Below are 18,080 nucleotides of genomic sequence, written 5' to 3'. Positions count from 1 at the left end.
GTTTTTGTTATACGCGATTCCGCAGTATCTTTGTCGGGCTCAGTACAAAGTGATTGTGAACGGACGCACGGACCATCACGATAAACAGATCCATCAATTGAATTGAAAACTTTCGTCCGTATTATCGCCCAGTTTTCGGATACAATATCCGGATATGAAACGACGCATGGAAGTGGTGGTTTCGCGCCAGTCTGGTGAAACGACTCAGGCGAGGCGTCACCGCTGCGTACAAGCAGACGATGGACCGGCGCGACGAGGGTGAAGCGAGGGCGTCAGAGTCTGTCATGGACGGGTCGCAAACAGAACGAACACGAGGGACGTTTGGCGGGCGGCAGCGGTGGCTCCTCTCCGGGAGCTCCAACATCGACTGCAGTTCTGTGAGTTCCCCCAAGAAAAGCACATCCAAGAGGTGCATCATCCATCGGTGTCTGTGCCGTTGTACACCGATATTGACGACGTTTGATGCCATGCGTAGCAAAGTCACAGCCCCGTCCGTGCAGTCTTTCCTCGGGTCGCTGGGCATTGGGCTCGGGGAAGAGTTGCAGATGGTTGACAAGGAAGCCAACGAAGTCGCTGCATATCGCCGAGTACGCGCCAATGTCTCGATATTTGTTCGTGTGTGGCGACGTTCAACGGCTCGCACGTATAGGAGTACGACACCATTCGCAGCAACAACATGAAAAAGGAGCTCGAAGTCAAGGTAGATTTCGCTCAAACGCAACCGACTCGTCCCGACCGACACATGTGTGCTCCGCTTAGAAACTGCAAGAATCGCTACAGGAAGTTACCTCGCTGCTGTCGAGCCGCAAAGTGGACGGCGTGACGATTCAATCGAAAGCCATGAACCTCGAGAATCGATCGTCGGTACGTCAATCCGGCATCGTCTCTCATGCCACGACAAGAACGCCATGCGTGCATGACATGTAGTCTATCGAGAATAAACTCGAGGAAGAAACTGCCGACAAAGGCGTGTACATGCACATGATTCAACGACTAACGGTCGAAGTACGTGGCACTGTCGTTGTCGCCGCGGTCCTCACGCCGCGGTCTGCGCCATTCTAGGTGCAAGCTGGGAAGAAGCAGAGCTCCCACAAAGAAAAGGAACTACAGAGTCTGGAAATTGACCTTACGGCCGGAAACGCGACGCTGCAAGCTGCCCGGGTACGCTGCACGACCTCGCTTGACCGAGTGCCATGCGAGGTTCGTGATCATGCCGTTAGCAAGAGAAATGTGCGGCGGAAGCGCTGCACAAGAAGCTTGCCAAAACGCTCATGGACACGCGGGAAGAAAACGCGCGGGCACTGGAAGATCTACATGTGGCGATCGACACGACGCGAAAAAAGTACGAGCTCCACGAGCAGCGCGAGAGCAGCCGGCGCAAGATTGCCCAGAACGTGACGGGTGAGCAATCGGCGCGCGAGATGAAGCGGCTTCGTCAAGAAAGCCAGACGCAAGCGATCCAGTTTACGCAAATTCAGAACGAGCTCATGACGACCGATGCCAAGCTTCTTACGTTGGAGGTGCGTACTCGACGTCGTGTGGCTGAGAGCGTGCCTATGGAGTGGGGGTGGCTTGTAGGCGGACCTGCGACGCCTGAGTGAGGCTGCTGGCACGAACGATATCGACAAGATCATTGCCAAGTACTTGTCGCGCGAAGAAACGTTGCGCAACCTCAAAGAGGAGCACGCAATCACAGACGCGAAGATGCGCAAGCTTCGGGACAACTACAAACAACTTCAGGAACAACTAGCGACGCTGCGCGGGGCGACCATGAACACGCGCGGCATTTACCAGGAGATGGACGATACGGCCGAGAAACTCAAGGACATTGAAAAGAACGCGTCGGCGCTGCAAGAGCGGTGCAACCGGGCGAATGTGTTGGTACGTTGGCGCCGCGACCGCCGTGGCGTCCCAACTCGACGACGTTCGTCCTGTAGCTGGACGCGTTCCGAAGTTGCATGATAAAGTGCATGGCCAAACTCAGCACCGTCCGCGGATCCCTCGAGATCGACGCCGATGTCGACTTTCACAGAGCCAACGAAACATCCACGACGGAGCTCGTGCACTTGGTAAGGTGCCACGCGATTGTGGGACTGCTCGGCAGGTCGAACAACGTTGACGCCTTGACGGCGACAGGTGGAGCAAAAGCTTGGCCGTATCCTGGACGTGATCAACCGCGAAAAGGCCGAGCATGAGCTGCATCGTTCGGAAGCGATGAATGCAAGCCATACCGGGATGGCTGGCGGCGACGACAAACGCAACAATAGCCTCGCTCAACCGTCGCCGAGCGAGACAGAGGAGCACTTTATCCTGCGTGTGTCGACGGCCGATAATTCGCAGGGCAACATCCGAGTGCGCCCCAAGAGCCAGCCCAAGGGGTCAAAAGTCGCCAAGATTCTTCGCCACAATTCCCAACGCGACTCGCTCTCGATCTCGCCGACCAAGGACAAGGTGTCCCGGGACGAAGACGACGCAATGGCACCCGCCATGGCCTCGTCCACTGTCGCTGCCGAGGACGACCCGATCATCGACCGAACCATGCGAAAGAAACTCGTCGGTCTCGTCCTCAATCGCGGCAAACGGGTCAAGAAAGGCACGACCAACAACGAAAAGGTGTAAGCGCCACAGCCCAACGAACTTGCCATAATCTACTTGTGCCCATAACTTGTTGCATGAATGACGCAGGATGGAGCCAGCATGACGTAGCTATGCAGATTTGTGTAGTTAGGCAGACAGTTATCAAATTGATGGTCAAGGAGCTTCCCAAGCCCAGCCACGTGGCCACTGGTGACGGCATGCATCCAACTGCTTTGCATGGCCGTCGGTTCATTGATGCCTTTGGCTTCCTTTGTCTCGATGAGACCACACGCATTGCATGTCCTTGCAGTTGGTTTGTCCGCGTTTCCTGGCAATGAGCAAGGTCTGGATTACGACTACGGAGGTGAATTCGACGGCGATCGCATTGGCGTTGTGAAGGACGCCAGAACCACTTCGAACGCACAGAGACATGAGGAGTTTCAACAAGTTAAGACTCCAAGACGGCGGCTGACAAGTCCTTGCACGGGATGGAGCGGTCAGTGATGGTTACGGTCGTACTCGACGGCGATCAAGTTGACCCATCATCACACTGCATTGACCGCCGTTCACGGTGTGATCGGCAGACACGACAGGTCGTCATTTGGTTGTTCGTCGGCATCGTCGACTTCCAACATTGTAGCTTCGTTCGAGTCCACGAGGACGTGCAAACGGGTCTTTGGATCGACGTACACATTGCCTCGGCCCACAGACGTGTGCCGCCGCCGTCGACTGTACACTGCCGTGGCGTGCACGTGTGTGGACGCCAGGGCGACCATGCTGAGCACGACCCCGCCAAAAGCAACGTACGTGACTTCAGAAAACTTAAAACTTCCCAAATGACTGGCTTCAAATCCCCATGAAATAAACAGTACGACGCTGCTGAGCACGGTCAACCATCCCATACCCATCGCGACGTGGAGCACATGCCGCATGATGGCAAACGGGAGACATAGCGATTCAAATATCAAACAGGCTGTGAACGCACAAGACGAAATCATCATGGCGGTCCCCATGGACTGAACAACTTGACCCGTGACGCCGCACGCAGAATTTAGGAATCGACTGAGTTGCACGGCGGCCACGGACGTCCGGTCCAATTGTTGATTCACAGTCAGCGCGTGCCAGTTGAACGAGTAGTGGACCCCGTTGTCCCTAGTCACGTTCGCACAGAGCGGCTGGACGGAATCAATCGTCTCAATCGCAGAACAGTGCGAAGGAAATCCACTGCGTTTGGTTGTCGTGCAGTTGAGCTGGTACACTGTTGCCGACGACAGCTCCGCACACGTGTACACTGCGTTCGGGTGCCGCGGGTCGGCGACAGAGTGGTTACTCTGGGTTTCAAGACACATCGTGAAAAGGCCAACGTGGACGAGCGTGGTCGGCCCACTCAGTGCAGTCGCCCGCTTCGGCGTGAAGCCGAGTCGTACACGGCCCACAGCGGCAAATCCTGGGAGATCACATGAGAGAGGGACGCCAGCGTGGACGCCACGCATGCTACGTGCATCATTGATAAAGCCATGATGCTCCATTCCGACTGTCGAATTGCATTTCCATGGGCAGACATACCTATGGCAGCCGAGGTGGTGCACACCATGACCTGTGGCGACAACGTTGGGCTGAAAAGGCACTGGTGTTGGACGATTGTGAAACCGACACTATTTTGACGAAATCCGACAAGTTATCTGTATCACAAATCCATTAAAAAACTTGCTAGATCAATACAATTTTCAATATGACGGTGAAGAATTGCAATAGAATAACGATTCAACTTCATGGTGCCGCATTTATGGAGTGGTGAGGGGGTTGCTTGATGGCGTACTTTGGACGGGAACCGCACTTGATCAGGAGTCGAGCAACTTCGAGATGGTGAAGCGGCAGCGACAAGTGAGCCACGACGGCGGCATCTGGAGGCGAGAATGTATCGAGTCCATCGTCCAGTATATCCCTTCCCCCACCGCGGTCTCCTCGTTCCTTGAAGCTCTCCCCCGCGATGCTCTAGGTTTGCCACTCCAGAGCCTCTTGACCCTGCTTCAATCCCCGTGCAACCACGAGAATCTGTGGCCGCGATTCGTACTAAAACCCATGGCTGCTGTCGACGCCAATTATCTCCGTCTCCTTCGGCACTCGTCCGAGTTGTATCCATATGTGGTCGTTCGAGGTGCCTGGGATCTCGACGTTCTCTCCCAATGCCTATCGCCGACGACACCCATCCATTGCGTGCCCGAGGCGACGAACCCACGACCCATTGAATGGTTCCACACACTATCAACGTTTCACGTCACATCCTTGATCATGGATGATTTCTACGGCGGAATAGATGTCCCGGGCAGCTTTCTCCTGACACTCGAGCGATTTTCCAATCTCCGACGTCTCGAGCTCAAGTGCACGACGGCTTTGACCGAGTTCGAGCTAGACCTGCTCTTTGCATCGTTGTCATCGTGCCCCATTGAATCCCTACACTTCAAGCAATCGCCGTGGGAACTACCTCCGTCCTGTGCCGCTAGGCTTGGCCACTGGTTGCTGCATTCGAACCGAGCGACGGAGCTATCCCTGGATGCCTGCAGTGTCCATCGGCACGACTGCGCAAATGTTGTGTTTGCTATCGCATCTTCTCCAACCCTCAAACACTTACGCATCGTCAGGGGTAACCTTGGACGCGCTCTAAGCTCGGCGGCCCACCTGCCTCATCGATTGCACACGCTTGTCTTGCTCAACACGCACTTGACTCCAACGTCCATGATGCACAAAATTATGTGGCTTTCACATTTGGTCGAGCTACATCTTGACGGGAACCCTGTACGCGATCGAGGCGTGAGGCGGCTCGTAAAGGCTCTGTTGGCATCCTCACGCACCGGCGACATCCCGCTCAAAGTGCTCGGTCTTGCGAATGCTGGCATTGGGGCCGACGGAGGCGCAGACTTGGCGTCAGTCTTGCCACTTACCTACCTGACGAGTCTCTCTGTCGGTCGCAATGCCATGGGAGATTCCGTCGGCCTGACTTTGGCGGCGGTTCTTCCGCGTTGCCGTCACCTCTCCCATCTGGATGTCCACAGACTGGCCCTCACCGACGACGGAGTCGTCGCGATCGTATCTGCTCTTCCGATGTGCCAAAGTCTCGAGTTCGTCAACCTGAGCGAAAACTGGACTACATTCGTAGGCGCCGTCCAACTCGTTACGGTGCTGCCGCAATGTGCCCATGTCAAGTTCTTGTCGTTGGCGCACAACCCGTTGGAAGCTCGTGGTGTCCAAGCGCTGATGCGAGTTCTACCGTCGCACATGCGCCTAAATCTAACTGTCGACATGGAAGCTGCTGACTGCCGCCAGTGCGTCGAGTTGGCCACCACTCTCGGCGTCGCTGACAGGGTGACGTTGAGCACTTCAGCAGCAGGGTGGCGTTCCAGCACCGCAACGGTGGGAGGCTCGCAGCTGTGCGTAATCGGCCCAACGTGACACATCTCGACAACATGCTTCTCTCAAGTCTGCTATCTATTCTTAGCTGTCCATGCTGACCCAACCATGGCCCGTCCGCCATTTTGATCGGAGTGCGTGCCTGTGATGGCACTGCAGAATCCATTGCCAATGACCTCTCTTACCGTCGTGTCCGACGTGGCGATTCCTGCGCCAGCGTCCGGCGTCATCGCGGACACACCCCACCAACCCAACCCGGACATCGAACCGCCACTCGACACGCCGTCCAAAGATCTTGAAACTGGCGGTGCAGCGTCCCTCGTGCGGGTGAAAGCTGGTCCGAAGCGCACGTCGATCTGGGATGGGATGGTCTTGATGATCACGCCTGCCACGAACGAAGAGTCAAAGGCCCAAGAATGGGCCCTTCAAGCCAAGACTGTCCGCCGACGACTCTTCCTCATGGGGTTCCTCGCCGTCGCCGTGGTCGCTGTCACCATTGGGCTTTCGATAGGGCTCACAGGTGGAAACGTTGGCGACGCGTCCACGTCGTCTGGAACCGACGGACAGCAGCCACTGGCTAACGCCATCACCGACACCTCGCCTGACCGCCGGCGCACCGACGCCCCCACGTCCGATTCAAATCCAAATGACCCAACCACCCCCATCAACCACGCGCCCACTACCGGCGAACCTTTCGCCAATGTCGATCCGACGCCCTCGACAGCAACAGCCGCGCCCATGACGACGACGGTTGCCCCGACAACGACCCGTGCACCAACCACAACAACTACGACGACAGTCCCACCTGCCTCCCTGGACCAAATGCTCAACTTTGTCAACCGATGCACGTACCCCATCAGCGTGTTCAAGGTCGATCGATTGCTCTGCACGCTGCAGCCGAATGGCCAGTGCGGCGACACCCTCATCGACCGCGAGCACACGATGTACCGTCACACGAAAGCCGCCGACGCGACGCTTGTTGAAGTCACGTTCGCCGACCGCAAGCTTTGGTACGACATCAGTGCGATCCCACCGGGGTGCGGCAACGGCATGAGCTATGCTGAATGCGTCCGGAATTCTGGTGGGGCCATCGGGTACAACGTCCCCGTGTCTGTCTTCCCGACCAAGTACGACGGAAACCCACGCAAAGGCAACTGCCACCAGGTCACGTGCACCCAGCCCGCGTGTCCGGACGCGTATTTGTACCCGTTCGACGACTGGAAGATGAAGGATTGCCCCGACGACGAAGTCTTTCTCGTCACATTTTGTCCCTAAGAATCGAGTCGTGCATGAAGACTCTTGTTGGTGTTGTCTATGTGTCTGCGTTCGGGAAATGCAATTGGTACTTGGACGTGCGCATTTCATGCAGCCGCGACACCGCGCGCTTGCATGCGTACAGAAGATCGGTCATGGAGCTCATGTTCTTGACACGGTCGTCGCTGGATGACGTCGCAGGGTCGTGGGCGACCGGGCCGTCCCACGATGTAAATGGCTTGATGTGATTTGCTTGCAAGTTGCGCAGCTCGGTTTGTTTCATAGCGAGAGACACTGGGAGAGGCACCTTGGCGGTGTCGATGTCGAAGTTGAACAACTCATCTGGCTCGACGTCCGCCGTGCAAATGAGGCGCACTTTGTGCTCATACAGCTCATCCAAGAGTGTGATAAATCGCCGCGCCTGAGCGAAATGCCCTCCATGAGGTGCACGACATGGAAATAAGACGCATTGCACAGAGTAAGAGGTCACCTGGTTGTGCATGGCCAGCGTCATCTGAGGAATGTCAGTCAGCACGACGACGCGGAACCGCTCGCTCAAGGCTTTGTAGTCGGCGGCGCCCTTCTCTGTATTGCACAGCGTAGCAAAGTCGACGACGCAAATGTCTCCTTGGCCTTTCACTTGCAGCGTACGTCCCATCATGACTGGAATCGTTTCGAGTTGGAGCGGAGGTCGGCCTTCCAGCAGTGCATCGACAATTGCTTGTACTTGCTTCTGCACCTCAGGCGTCACCGGTGTAAAGTACGAGTCCTCCATGGGCTACATGCATTCAACCCGCCATGAGTTGGCCGCCAGTTCATGCAAATGGCACCTACCGCATCGTGGCGGCGGTGGTCTATCGTCGAGTCGATCGACAACACTTTCGTGTGTTGCTGCAGGAGGTCCAAGAACGGAAGAAAGTATTCGCGGTTCACGCCGTCGGGATACAAGTTCTAGCTCAGACAAGGTGATGCGAGCAGCTTGAAGGGGAGTGGCAAACCTGGGGATGCGTGTTGGATGTCGCGACCATGACTGTGCCTTGCTGGAAGAGGACGCTGAAGAACTTGCGCATAATCATGGCATCAGCTATGTCGATGACCTATTCACGACTCCCATTCGTCCCATTGCAGCGACGCAGCGAATGTGTTGGACCTGGAATTCGTCAAAGCACAGCACAGGGCTTTCTGCGGCGATCTCCTTGGCGATCGTGCCGATGATGTCGCGCTCAGGCTGGAGTTCAATGTGCATAGACCGGCCGTACGTTTCGAGATGCTCCTGCTTGCGCTGATGGATGCGGCGGTGGACCTCCAGCAGAAATGCGTGAAAGTGCACGCGTCGCTTCTTGTTGTCCAATTTGGAGTAGAACAAGTCCATGAGCATGGACTTTCCTGTCCCAACTTGGCCGTAGATGTACAGACCCCGAGGGATTTTTGTCGGGCCTTTCATCTACGCACACAGCACCGCCGAAGTGTGGATTTGGCAGGTCGATAAGCATTCAACCTACATTCTTTGGCAAGTCATAGTTCAAAAGGCGGCGCTGGAGCTTGTCCAGATGAGCAGCAACCACTTGCTGTGGTGTGTCTGGCCGCAGGGCTTGGCGCTTCACCAGGCTTTGGTACAGCTGCAACACACCTCCGCCGCGCAAGGCCATTCCGGTTGCTGGATGCCCCAGCAAATTCAACAACGAATGTGATATCCGGATAGTACTAGTACCCTGTACTACGGTCGACTACTACTCACACTTCGAAGGTCATCGGTACTACTAGTAATTCTAAAGTATTAGTTGTAGTACTTGTGCGAAAAAACGCGCCAACAATCGTATGCGAAACGACCGCGTTTCGAACGCGTTCGGATCGGTGCAGGTGCCGTCCGTTACGGGTGATAATCCTTGTCACATTGCCCAAACCTGAGTTTGTACTGCTCCGTTTTGCATTTATTTTTTGTAGGTCGTATACATATCCAAAGTACGAAATAATCGAAATATGTAGAAAAAAGAATACATTTTGTCGTCTTCGCAGCGACGAGATGGGCATAAAACCGACGTATCCTGTCATGTCACGGGTATTTTCCCACCCCGACGGAAAGTACTTAAGGGGATATAGATGCGGCCGGCGTGATCTCCACGGATGGATTGACGAGTCGGGTGCATCCGTCGCAACGATGCCATTATCAAACTTTCCTGGATCCCCACGAACGCAGCAACTGACCTCGATACCGCCATGAAGATCTCGTTCTTTTCGGTCCGCAAGTATGACAAGGAGTCGATCATCCAAGTGCACGAAACCCTCGGCCTCAACCATGAATTGCAGTACGTCCAACGAGAGCTCTCTCATCACGATGATGGCGATGCTTACTCTACTTCTTGGGTAGATTCTTTTCCCATCGCTTGAAGCCAGAGACGGCGTTGCTCGCGGACGGGAGTGACATCGTCGTGATCTTCGTCAACGATACGGCCAACGAAGTTGTGATCCGAAAGGTAACGACATGCTGGACCATGGACAACGTTCAAAACTTGATGTGCATGGATTAGTTGGTGTCACTCAAGGTAAAAGCCCTGCTGCTGCGATGCGCTGGCTTCGACATGGTGGACCTCGCGGCCGCAAAGGAAGTTGGTCTCCCCGTGCTTCGCGTGCCGGCGTATTCCCCGTACGCGGTCGCCGAACACGCCGCGGGCCTGATGATGACTTTAAACCGCAAGTACCATCGCGCGTACAATCGCACGCGTGAATTCAATTTCAACCTCCAAGGTGCTTCAACTCTTCATCGATCGCATCCAAGCTGCCTAGCCGTGACATGCAATACGTTGTAGGGCTGCTGGGTTTCGACCTGCACGGCAAGACTGTGGGTGTCATTGGGACGGGCAAGATCGGCGTCTTGTTCGGCAAAATCTGCCTCGGATTTGGATGCAACGTGATTGCGTACGACGTGTACGAGAACGACGAAGCCAAGGCGCTCGGGATGAAGTACGTGTCGCTCGATCAGCTCCTCGAGACGTCGGACATCATTTCGCTTCATTGCCCGCTCTTTCCCACGACCAAGTACATGATCAACGAGTACACGATCCGCCAAATGAAGAAAGGTGCGGGTGTCCGTCTTGGTGGCCAGGGGAGCACATCAGCTATGTGATGTGTAGGCGTGATGCTCATCAACACGAGCCGCGGCGGCCTCTTGAACACGACAGCGATTCTCCAAGGTCTCAAGAGCGGCCAAATCGGATCGCTGGCCCTCGACGTCTTTGAAGGTATAAACTCGACCAGACGAGGTGGGGACGTAGGTGCGCTGACAATGATGGGGTGTAGGTGAAAACGACATCTTCTACGAAGATCACTCGGGTGAAATCCTCGCGGACGAGCAGTTCACCAAGCTCATGACGTTCCCGAACGTGCTCATCACGGGCCACCAAGCGTACTTCACGAAGGAAGCGCTGGACAACATCGCCAAGACCACGTTCGACAACGTCGACGCCGTCGCGACCAACGGGCCGTTTGTGAACGAAGTTAAGAAGTAGTAGGCGACGGCTCTTGCGTAGTAATACTATTAGTAGCCCACGCGTTCAAACTTCGAGACGGGTTGCTGCAGTTACATGAAGCGCGGCGCGGATCAGTCGCGGTCGGCGCCGGTGCTCCCGCCGCCGATCCGAAATGGATTCCCCGTCGAGTCGCCACTGCATGCTGCGTTGAACAAAATGCTGCATGAGGACGAGAACAGAGGGTCAAAAAGACCAACTTTACCCGACAAACCATGCCCCTTTGCTCCCAACGACGAACCTTCCGCGGGTAACATCCACCCAGAGAACCCCCAGTTGTTTGCGTACACGAACGCGCTTCTCCACCGCGTCACGGGACGATACCTGCCCGCGTCGGTTGTCGGCGACGGAGCGACTCAAGTCGCGGAAATTGCCCACATTCAAACAGACTACGAGCTCGTGCAAGCAGTGCGTGCATGATGACGACAGTGTTCGACGCATACAAACTGAGCACGAGGATGAGAGTTGTAGGTGCAAAGCATTCAAGAAATCTCAAAGCAGTTCCATCAAGTCGCGCAGCTCGTATTGGCGCACCGGAAAGAGCTCGGGAAAGTGCTCCTAAAGCTCGAGACGACGTACTTGTCCGTGTTTGAAAAGGTGCTCGAGGCGTCGCTTCGGTTCTACTACAAATATCGCCAAGAGCATGCAGCGGAGCGACATCATCACCGAAAAAGCACCCTCACGCTCAACACGAGAGTTGAAGAGCTGGAGGAGACGATTCGAGTCCTCACTCACCACGTCGAAGCCAAGGAGATCCTGCTCAAGTCGCATCGGGTCCAGATTCGCGACTTGGAGTACCAGGTACAAACCATCTCTTAAACCAAGCACTAGCAAAGTACTCAGTGGACCCGCCACACGATTTTCGTAGAACATGAGCTTGAAACAAGACGATGCCACACTTCGTGCGATGGTAAATGCTCCTCTGCCGCCATTTTTGGTCTGCAACTTCTAACACGGAGGCTTACGTCTTGTAGCAAGATGAGTTTCGCGAACTCAAGATGTATCGACTCGACTATGAGAAGAGGGAGGCGCAACTACGAAAGCGCGAAGAGGACCTGTGGGTACGTCGCCGTCACAACCATGCATTCTTCCTCATGGAGATGCTTGTCCGGGTCGTTGTGGCTAGAAAAAACAAGACCAACTGGACTCGCAGAATCGGGTTTTGGAGCACCACGTACGTCCATTTCGGTGGACTTCAGGCCGACCATGGCGTGCTGCCTGTAATAGCACAAATCCGAGCAAGTTCGGATGGCAGAGCAAGCGAGGTAATTGCTCCCGGCGTGAACACTCGATGCGAGTTAGCTGTTCCCATCGAGACATGATTGCTTAGAATGATGAAGGAACAGTATCAAAAACAATTGGACGCTGTTCGGAAAGAGAACGAAGAGCTCCTCGAGTATGACCGACGCGACATGCCCGACATGTCCTCCATGAAATCAGCGACTCTGGCGAAGACACCGACCACCGCCGTCGCGACCACACAGACCGAAGTGGACGACGACGGCCTCTGGGACATTCAAGTACTGTCGCTCTGGACCTTGCGATGATGCGATGCGATACTATCGTGCTTTCAGGACGGAATCCCGATGTGCGTGTCAAAGGATGCACGGGTACGGCTGTCATGGCGGCGATTCAACGCGTTCGTTCGATGCAAAGGCTGCCACGGCCGCCCCAAGCACCCCTCGGACACTGACAAAGCGGTAAGTCGAGCGCATAGACTCGGGAACCGCGACTCTTATGGTTGTTCAAAGTACTCTGAGGTGTGGGATGTCAAATTGATGCGAAAACGATGGCAGCTGGCCGTCGCATCCGAGTGGGAGGTTCCCACCGTGATTGAACACTTCTTGGCCCACCTACCGCGATCCGCGATGGCATTCAAGTACTACACGCTTCCGGCAACGATTGATCGCGTGGAAGCCATATACGACGCCAAGCTTCTCGCAGACTGCACTGACGAGCACGACGGCATTGGATACGAGCCACTCAACCAGTTTGTCACGAGCTACTTCCTCAACATTTGTCCAGGGCGGCAAAAGGCCGAAGTCGAGATGTACCGCCTCCTGATTTCGGTCAAAGCACTCTACCGAGGATCGTCCATGCTGTGCATGTTTGTTCGATTCATGCAGTTCCTGCACACGCACCCGCTCTCCCCTTCAACGTCCACGGACGCGGCGGCAACGAACACTGTCCCGGCAAAACCCACTACCAAAGTGTCTCCCAAGTTGGACAACGACGACGATGACAAAAAAGCAACGCTGTCTAAACTCGAAATGACCCACGTCGGACTGCCAAAACGATGCACCCTCAATCAAAACTACCTCCGCGTCTACTTGCATGCTCGGTACCCGACTGTCCTGGCCCACGTGATTGTTTTGCAAGAAGGTGCTGCGTAGGTACCGCGCCCTTCACCACCCGACCAAAGGCACTTCCCACATCATTTGTGTGGACGGAATCAAGCGGTGGATGCCTCTCATGTACGGCGTCGACGTCTTGAAGTACTTTCTGAGCTATCTTCCCGACGATAAACTCCGCATGTATTGTCGACAAGTACGGGGATTCATCACGATGCTTTTCTCACGGGGATTGCTGATTAGCTCGAGTACAATACCGCCATTTACGCAGGTGGAGCGATCACAGACGCGGCGGGACAGCGCCTCACTATCCGAGCGCACATGCGGCAAACCATGTTGACGGCGGGTACTTTAGTCGTTGGATCGTCCGATCCTGAGCCCGAGTCGTCCGACCGAAGGGTTGCTCCAGTGGTCGTGGTCAATGTGTACCTGGTACCACAACCCAGCGACGAAACTATTGCTCAGCGGCAAGTTCCAGGTGCTAGAGCTTATCATGGACGTCCTTCAGCTGCGTAACAAGGAGATGGACGACGAGCTGACCTCTTTGTTTGTCGCGGTAACAAGTATGCCTGGACCACGTCGTGTGTTCAAGGGCATGTTCTAGGGCGATGTCAACAACGACAGAGTGCTGTCGTTTCCAGAGTTTTGTGCAATCTTGCGGCCTCGTGTCCAGCCGCACTTTTCGGACCGCCGCCTCCTGCGCATGTTTCGAGAAGCGCTGACGCACAGCCAAAACCAGACGACGTTTGCAATATCAAACCAAGCGTTCGTCGACGTGTGTACCCACCATGGCCTGGTGTCGCTGGTCGCGAGCGACAGGTTATGCAATCCTTTCGAGGTGGGAGCACATATGACCACTGGCAAACCCAACGACTTGACTGTGTCTGGCGCCGCCGCATCTTCTTCGTCGCACAGCCCCCAGAAGCGCAAGAAGAAGCGGTCCAAGGCCAGCATCCCGCCCCACGACGCGCTCGACCCGATTTCCGAACACCCTCAAAGCACAAACCCCGACAACAAACTGCCAGCACCTGCGGCGACATCAACAGCGACGACTGTGACGCCCCGTCGACGGACTTCGTTGCCGACGCGATTAAAAAACAACCCACTGGCATGCGGCTCCGGAGCGCCGGGTTTGACGCTTGGCGAAGCACCAACGGACTCGGTCGACACCACGACGAACGAGACTAGCGACGCCATCGAAGAGAACATTCCAGTTTCGAGCCCTCGAACGACGCTGTTGGACGCGTCATACGACGATACGGAAGAAATCCAAGAGGAAATCAACATGCTTCTCGATTTCGTTTAACAAGCGAAGCGCGATGCGTTGTCCGTTCCTTTCATGGCTTCTGTGCTGGACGTTTGGTGAAGCGTCCAAGTGTGTCTTGTCATAGAGAGGACGACCTATTCGACTGGAACAGCGGCGGCGGCGTCCGCGACGACTGTTCCAGGCGGCGGCGGAGCATGCACAGGTTCCATTGCAGCCACAGCGTCTGGCTTGGCCACCGCCACTGCCTACAGTTCTCGCCATCAGAACTTGAACTGTTGTCGGGATATCGTGGATCGTGCGCACCCTCCATATCGAAATCGCCATCCACAGCTTGAGCGCAATGTTGGCGACAAACACGACCATAACAAAACGATTCGTGGCGCACCCAGGATAGCTCTGCAACCCGTCGCAGTGCAAGATCCCAATTTGACCTGGCGAGCACAGCATGTCGTAAAAGACAGCGCCGGACGTCCACAGGCTGCTCCACACAACGTCCGTCCCGCAAGACACCAGCATGGCAAACACAAACAGGATGGTGGACTGGGGGTTGACGCGGTGCGAGAACGGGTGGACGGTCGCCCAAATCGCCAGCGAAAAGTTGTACGCAGGAAATGCCACGTACGACAGCTGCATGAGCATGGAAAAGAGCAGCGACACCGTGCCAGCGCGGGTTTGCCATTTGTCCCAGTACCCCTTCGGTCGTGCGATGCCCGTGGCATCGTGGTGATGGTGGTGTGGATGGCCCGCACGATCCAAGGGTGGTTTGCCAAGACCGTCGTCGACATGGGACGATGGCGCCGCACTCGGCAACGATAGCTTTGGTACAGGCGAATCGGACGGGGCCATGTCTGGGAAGGCGCGATGTACAACGAAACGGCCAAGGTAGAAATGAAACGAGCGTGTCGATATCGCAAGTGGATTAACTAGCTCACGAACATGCAGCTCGATCACGCCGACTGGAACCTGATGAGGTTGCCCGTAAACAAACGAGGCCATTCTCGGTGGAGGACGGTGTTTGGTATCTTTCATGCTGAATATATTCTTCATGGACGAGTCTCAGCGGCAGACGCTTCCCCACCTCCATGCTGCGTTTCACAAAAGCTGCGGTAGTGCTCCACCACTTGAAGAGACTGCTTGATCGCGTGCATGCGCTCGTGGTCGGCCCAGTGCGTTTCAATCAACCGGTCGAGCGCAGCCACTTGTTGGGGACAGAGCTGTCCTCGTCGTCCGGCTGGAACATGGGTCGTCGGAGGGTTTTCCACGTCGAGTGTCCCAGGGACGGAGATCGTCGGTCGCCCCGCAAGCCATGTCGTGCACGCAGCCACTCGCTTCTTTTGCCGCCAAAGCAAGACAGTCAAATTGAACAGGGCGTGGGTACACGAGGGAAACTTGTGCCGGCATTCGTGCAATTTTTGTACGGCGTCGGCAATGTCGCCTCGACAGGCCAAGACCAGCGCCTGGTTGTTCAGCAACTGCGCGTACAAGTCGCGACAGGGCTCGTCGACACCAGCGAGGACCGTGTCCACTTGCTGCAATGTCCAGTCGCATTCTTGGACTTGCTCGAGGCAGAAGAGCGCGTCGGCTTTGTACAGAAGTAGCGCCGGATCCCCTTGGTAGCGCTGTAGCGCAGCGTTGCACACGTTGACGGCTTCGCGATGGGCGTTCACCTGCCATGTCCACTCAAGTCCGACCGATGCGTGCCATGCACGGCACAGTACCTCCAACAAGACAAACACACGGTCTCGAACCAAACTAGACGTCTGAAGCAGGGTGCGTGCCATGTAAAGCAGAGTGAGAGAAGCTCGTCGAATCCGTCAAGGGGAGAGCTGCCACAGAGCATGGACACACCTGAAAAGGGCCAACGGAAACATCCAGCGCCGCTGTCGCCAGTCCCAGTCGTTGCAGCATGACGTGCGCAGTGTTCAAGTCCCCTACTCGATGCCATGACTGCCTTTGTGGATTCTGTCGTCGGTGGTCGCAAACCAACCCGATAGAATGCAAGCCCGAGCCATGTACGCTTGCAGGATCGGCAACGTGACGTGCATGGTCGCTGAAAAGATGGGAATACATGCCGTGTCCGAAGTCGTCCGGTTTGTGTACGCGTCTAGACAGAACTGGAGCGTTTGCTGCATATCGGCCCATTGCCCAAGACGCCCGAGGAGCATGGCGTAATTAAACATGGGCAAATTCGTGCTGCCACGATGGTCAAAGTCGAGGCAAATCGCCTTCACGAGGCAATCGCCTGCCGTTATATCCTCTTGAACGCGCGTGCGGTGGTGGGTGCGTATCCACGCCTGCAGAATCAAACACTCGATCGTGCGAACGTCTCCAGCTATGGCGGTCTGGAGAAGTGCCCAAACATCATCCGCGGACTCTATTGTGCACGGCTGATAGTGTGAAGGGTCTGTCTTGCTCCGTTTGTGGCTCAGCACCCACGCCATCGCGAGCCAAAATGCACATAACGGGGTTGATGGCACTAGTGCCTCAACATGAACACGTCGACGGACGTCGAGAGGTCCAACATGTACCTGAGCCACGAAGCACCGACATTGCTCGACCAATGTCGTTTTGTTGAAACGCAATGCACGCCATGAGTGTCAGCAGCCTATCATGTGCACCATGAAGCACACGACGACCACTGAGGACCGTGTCTGTGGCATCACCTGTCTTGTTGCACGGACGCCATTGACGACAACGCATCTGCCACGGCGGTGGCCTCACCAAAGAGCGATTCGTGCATGTAGCAATACGCGAGAGCTACCCCAAATTCCTCGACTTGCGACGACAAGGGCGCAACATGCATGATCATCTCAAATGCACTCACGTAGAACGAACGCGGATGGCAGATTTGATTCTCCTCTGACGTTTGCATTGTTGAGGGACCCTGCAGGTGCTGATGCATGTCACGCAACTCCCCATGCAACAACGCCAGCGCTTGGATGACTGGGTCCGGTCGTGCCGTTGAATGCAGTACGCATAACACGGCGTTCTTCGCCGCAGCAGCCCACTCTTCCACGTCGTTAGCAGCCGATGTTGGAGACTGAAGTACACGGTCCTTGATGCGCTGGAGAGCGAGCTGCGCATGGATCCACGACTGGCGTTGCCCACGTCCTTCGCCTGCAGTCGCGGAGATGGCCTCCCCCATCTCGGGCATTGTATGTCATCGACCAATCACATTGAATTGCCTGAATTAACTGCGAAATATTTTGCTACATTTGACGACGACAACAACACAAACACGAAATTCCAGCGCTGAAAATTTTACCAGGTACACGCTGACCAACCGGCGCTTGTACCGATGCTGCGGTTTGATGTTGGTTTGCACCACGGCGTCCTCCTCCCGCAAGCAACCAAGTCTTGATTTTCGCCGTGGCTGCAGTCTTGAGTAGCCCAACACCCTCGAACATGCTGGCAATAGGGACTGCCACATCCACCATTCTCGACATGTGTCGAGTAGAATTTTCGACGAATTGCACGCTAGAAATAGCCCTGCATTGGCCAAATTTTCTCTTTTTTACCGAATTTTTCACAATATGCAAATATTTCTTGACACAAAAAAGTCGTCGTCGTGTCGCCCGTTTGTAAAAATGACATTCCCTGCGTGGAATTTTGTGCGTGCTGCAGGGTCGTTGCGTTTCAAGCACATGGAGTCACGTCGCGCCGCGCTCGCGCAGACCAAGTACGCGCTGAAAGCCTGCA

General features: G+C 55.5%; 9 protein-coding genes across 14 annotated transcripts; 5 read left to right on the top strand and 4 right to left on the bottom strand.

Moving 5' to 3' along the window:
- The first annotated feature begins 175 nt into the window (after positions 1-175).
- H310_02185 (hypothetical protein) lies at positions 176-2,728 on the top strand. Its single transcript, XM_008865614.1, has 10 exons — positions 176-409; positions 476-587; positions 650-700; positions 760-864; positions 928-1,005; positions 1,063-1,161; positions 1,221-1,520; positions 1,579-1,881; positions 1,938-2,069; positions 2,137-2,728. The coding sequence occupies exons 1-10, from the start codon at positions 240-242 to the stop codon at positions 2,617-2,619; spliced, it is 1,833 nt and encodes a 610-aa protein (XP_008863836.1). The 5' UTR covers positions 176-239; the 3' UTR covers positions 2,620-2,728.
- A 194-nt stretch (positions 2,729-2,922) lies between these two features.
- Positions 2,923-4,193, bottom strand: H310_02184. Of its 2 annotated transcripts, none has more exons than XM_008865612.1 (2): positions 4,144-4,193; positions 2,923-4,071 (listed from the first exon to the last, which is right to left on the bottom strand). In XM_008865612.1, the coding sequence occupies exon 2, from the start codon at positions 4,068-4,070 to the stop codon at positions 3,144-3,146; it is 927 nt and encodes a 308-aa protein (XP_008863834.1). In that variant the 5' UTR covers position 4,071; positions 4,144-4,193; the 3' UTR covers positions 2,923-3,143. The 2 variants fall into 2 exon arrangements, with proteins under 2 accessions (XP_008863834.1, XP_008863835.1); XM_008865613.1 differs by having other exon boundaries at positions 2,923-4,024.
- A 596-nt stretch (positions 4,194-4,789) lies between these two features.
- On the bottom strand, positions 4,790-8,917 carry H310_02181. 2 transcript variants are annotated; one of them, XM_008865609.1, is made up of 7 exons: positions 8,742-8,917; positions 8,390-8,683; positions 8,238-8,336; positions 8,074-8,190; positions 7,730-8,017; positions 5,430-7,660; positions 4,848-5,371 (listed from the first exon to the last, which is right to left on the bottom strand). In XM_008865609.1, exons 1-6 carry the CDS (start codon positions 8,886-8,888, stop codon positions 7,298-7,300), a joined length of 1,308 nt encoding a protein of 435 aa, XP_008863831.1. In that variant the 5' UTR covers positions 8,889-8,917; the 3' UTR covers positions 4,848-5,371; positions 5,430-7,297. The 2 variants fall into 2 exon arrangements, with proteins under 2 accessions (XP_008863830.1, XP_008863831.1); XM_008865608.1 differs by having other exon boundaries at positions 4,790-7,660.
- H310_02183 (hypothetical protein) lies at positions 4,870-6,027 on the top strand (the record flags this gene model as incomplete). Its single annotated transcript, XM_008865611.1, has 1 exon — positions 4,870-6,027. One exon carries the CDS (start codon positions 4,870-4,872, stop codon positions 6,025-6,027), a length of 1,158 nt encoding a protein of 385 aa, XP_008863833.1.
- Positions 6,157-7,260, top strand: H310_02182 (hypothetical protein; the record flags this gene model as incomplete). Its single annotated transcript, XM_008865610.1, has 1 exon — positions 6,157-7,260. The coding sequence occupies one exon, from the start codon at positions 6,157-6,159 to the stop codon at positions 7,258-7,260; it is 1,104 nt and encodes a 367-aa protein (XP_008863832.1).
- A 403-nt stretch (positions 8,918-9,320) lies between the features above and the next one.
- H310_02180 (hypothetical protein) lies at positions 9,321-10,803 on the top strand. 4 transcript variants are annotated; one of them, XM_008865604.1, is made up of 6 exons: positions 9,321-9,545; positions 9,608-9,713; positions 9,768-9,984; positions 10,047-10,316; positions 10,371-10,478; positions 10,537-10,803. In XM_008865604.1, the coding sequence occupies exons 1-6, from the start codon at positions 9,457-9,459 to the stop codon at positions 10,743-10,745; spliced, it is 999 nt and encodes a 332-aa protein (XP_008863826.1). In that variant the 5' UTR covers positions 9,321-9,456; the 3' UTR covers positions 10,746-10,803. The 4 variants fall into 4 exon arrangements, with proteins under 4 accessions (XP_008863826.1, XP_008863827.1, XP_008863829.1 ...); XM_008865605.1 differs by having other exon boundaries at positions 10,371-10,803; XM_008865607.1 differs by having other exon boundaries at positions 10,047-10,478.
- Positions 10,804-10,820: 17 nt separating this feature from the next.
- On the top strand, positions 10,821-13,549 carry H310_02179 (hypothetical protein; the record flags this gene model as incomplete). Its single annotated transcript, XM_008865603.1, has 10 exons — positions 10,821-11,171; positions 11,235-11,564; positions 11,632-11,673; positions 11,738-11,824; positions 11,890-11,937; positions 11,991-12,028; positions 12,094-12,283; positions 12,338-12,463; positions 12,515-13,310; positions 13,358-13,549. 9 exons carry the CDS (start codon positions 10,821-10,823, stop codon positions 13,154-13,156), a joined length of 1,854 nt encoding a protein of 617 aa, XP_008863825.1. The 3' UTR covers positions 13,157-13,310; positions 13,358-13,549.
- Positions 13,550-14,515: 966 nt separating this feature from the next.
- On the bottom strand, positions 14,516-15,227 carry H310_02178 (hypothetical protein; the record flags this gene model as incomplete). The annotated part of the gene is made up of 2 exons (XM_008865602.1): positions 14,516-14,626; positions 14,685-15,227. 2 exons carry the CDS (start codon positions 15,225-15,227, stop codon positions 14,516-14,518), a joined length of 654 nt encoding a protein of 217 aa, XP_008863824.1.
- A 10-nt stretch (positions 15,228-15,237) lies between these two features.
- On the bottom strand, positions 15,238-17,564 carry H310_02177 (hypothetical protein). The gene is made up of 6 exons (XM_008865601.1): positions 17,045-17,564; positions 16,910-16,986; positions 16,369-16,857; positions 16,230-16,312; positions 16,100-16,141; positions 15,238-16,048 (listed from the first exon to the last, which is right to left on the bottom strand). The coding sequence occupies exons 1-6, from the start codon at positions 17,533-17,535 to the stop codon at positions 15,425-15,427; spliced, it is 1,806 nt and encodes a 601-aa protein (XP_008863823.1). The 5' UTR covers positions 17,536-17,564; the 3' UTR covers positions 15,238-15,424.
- Between the last annotated feature and the right edge of the window lie 516 nt (positions 17,565-18,080).

Source organism: Aphanomyces invadans (assembly GCF_000520115.1).
Source record: "Aphanomyces invadans strain NJM9701 unplaced genomic scaffold supercont1.3, whole genome shotgun sequence".
NCBI lineage: Eukaryota > Oomycota > Saprolegniomycetes > Saprolegniales > Verrucalvaceae > Aphanomyces > Aphanomyces invadans.
Note: the sequence above shows the minus strand (reverse complement) of the source record. Positions and strands in the feature narration are given on the sequence as shown.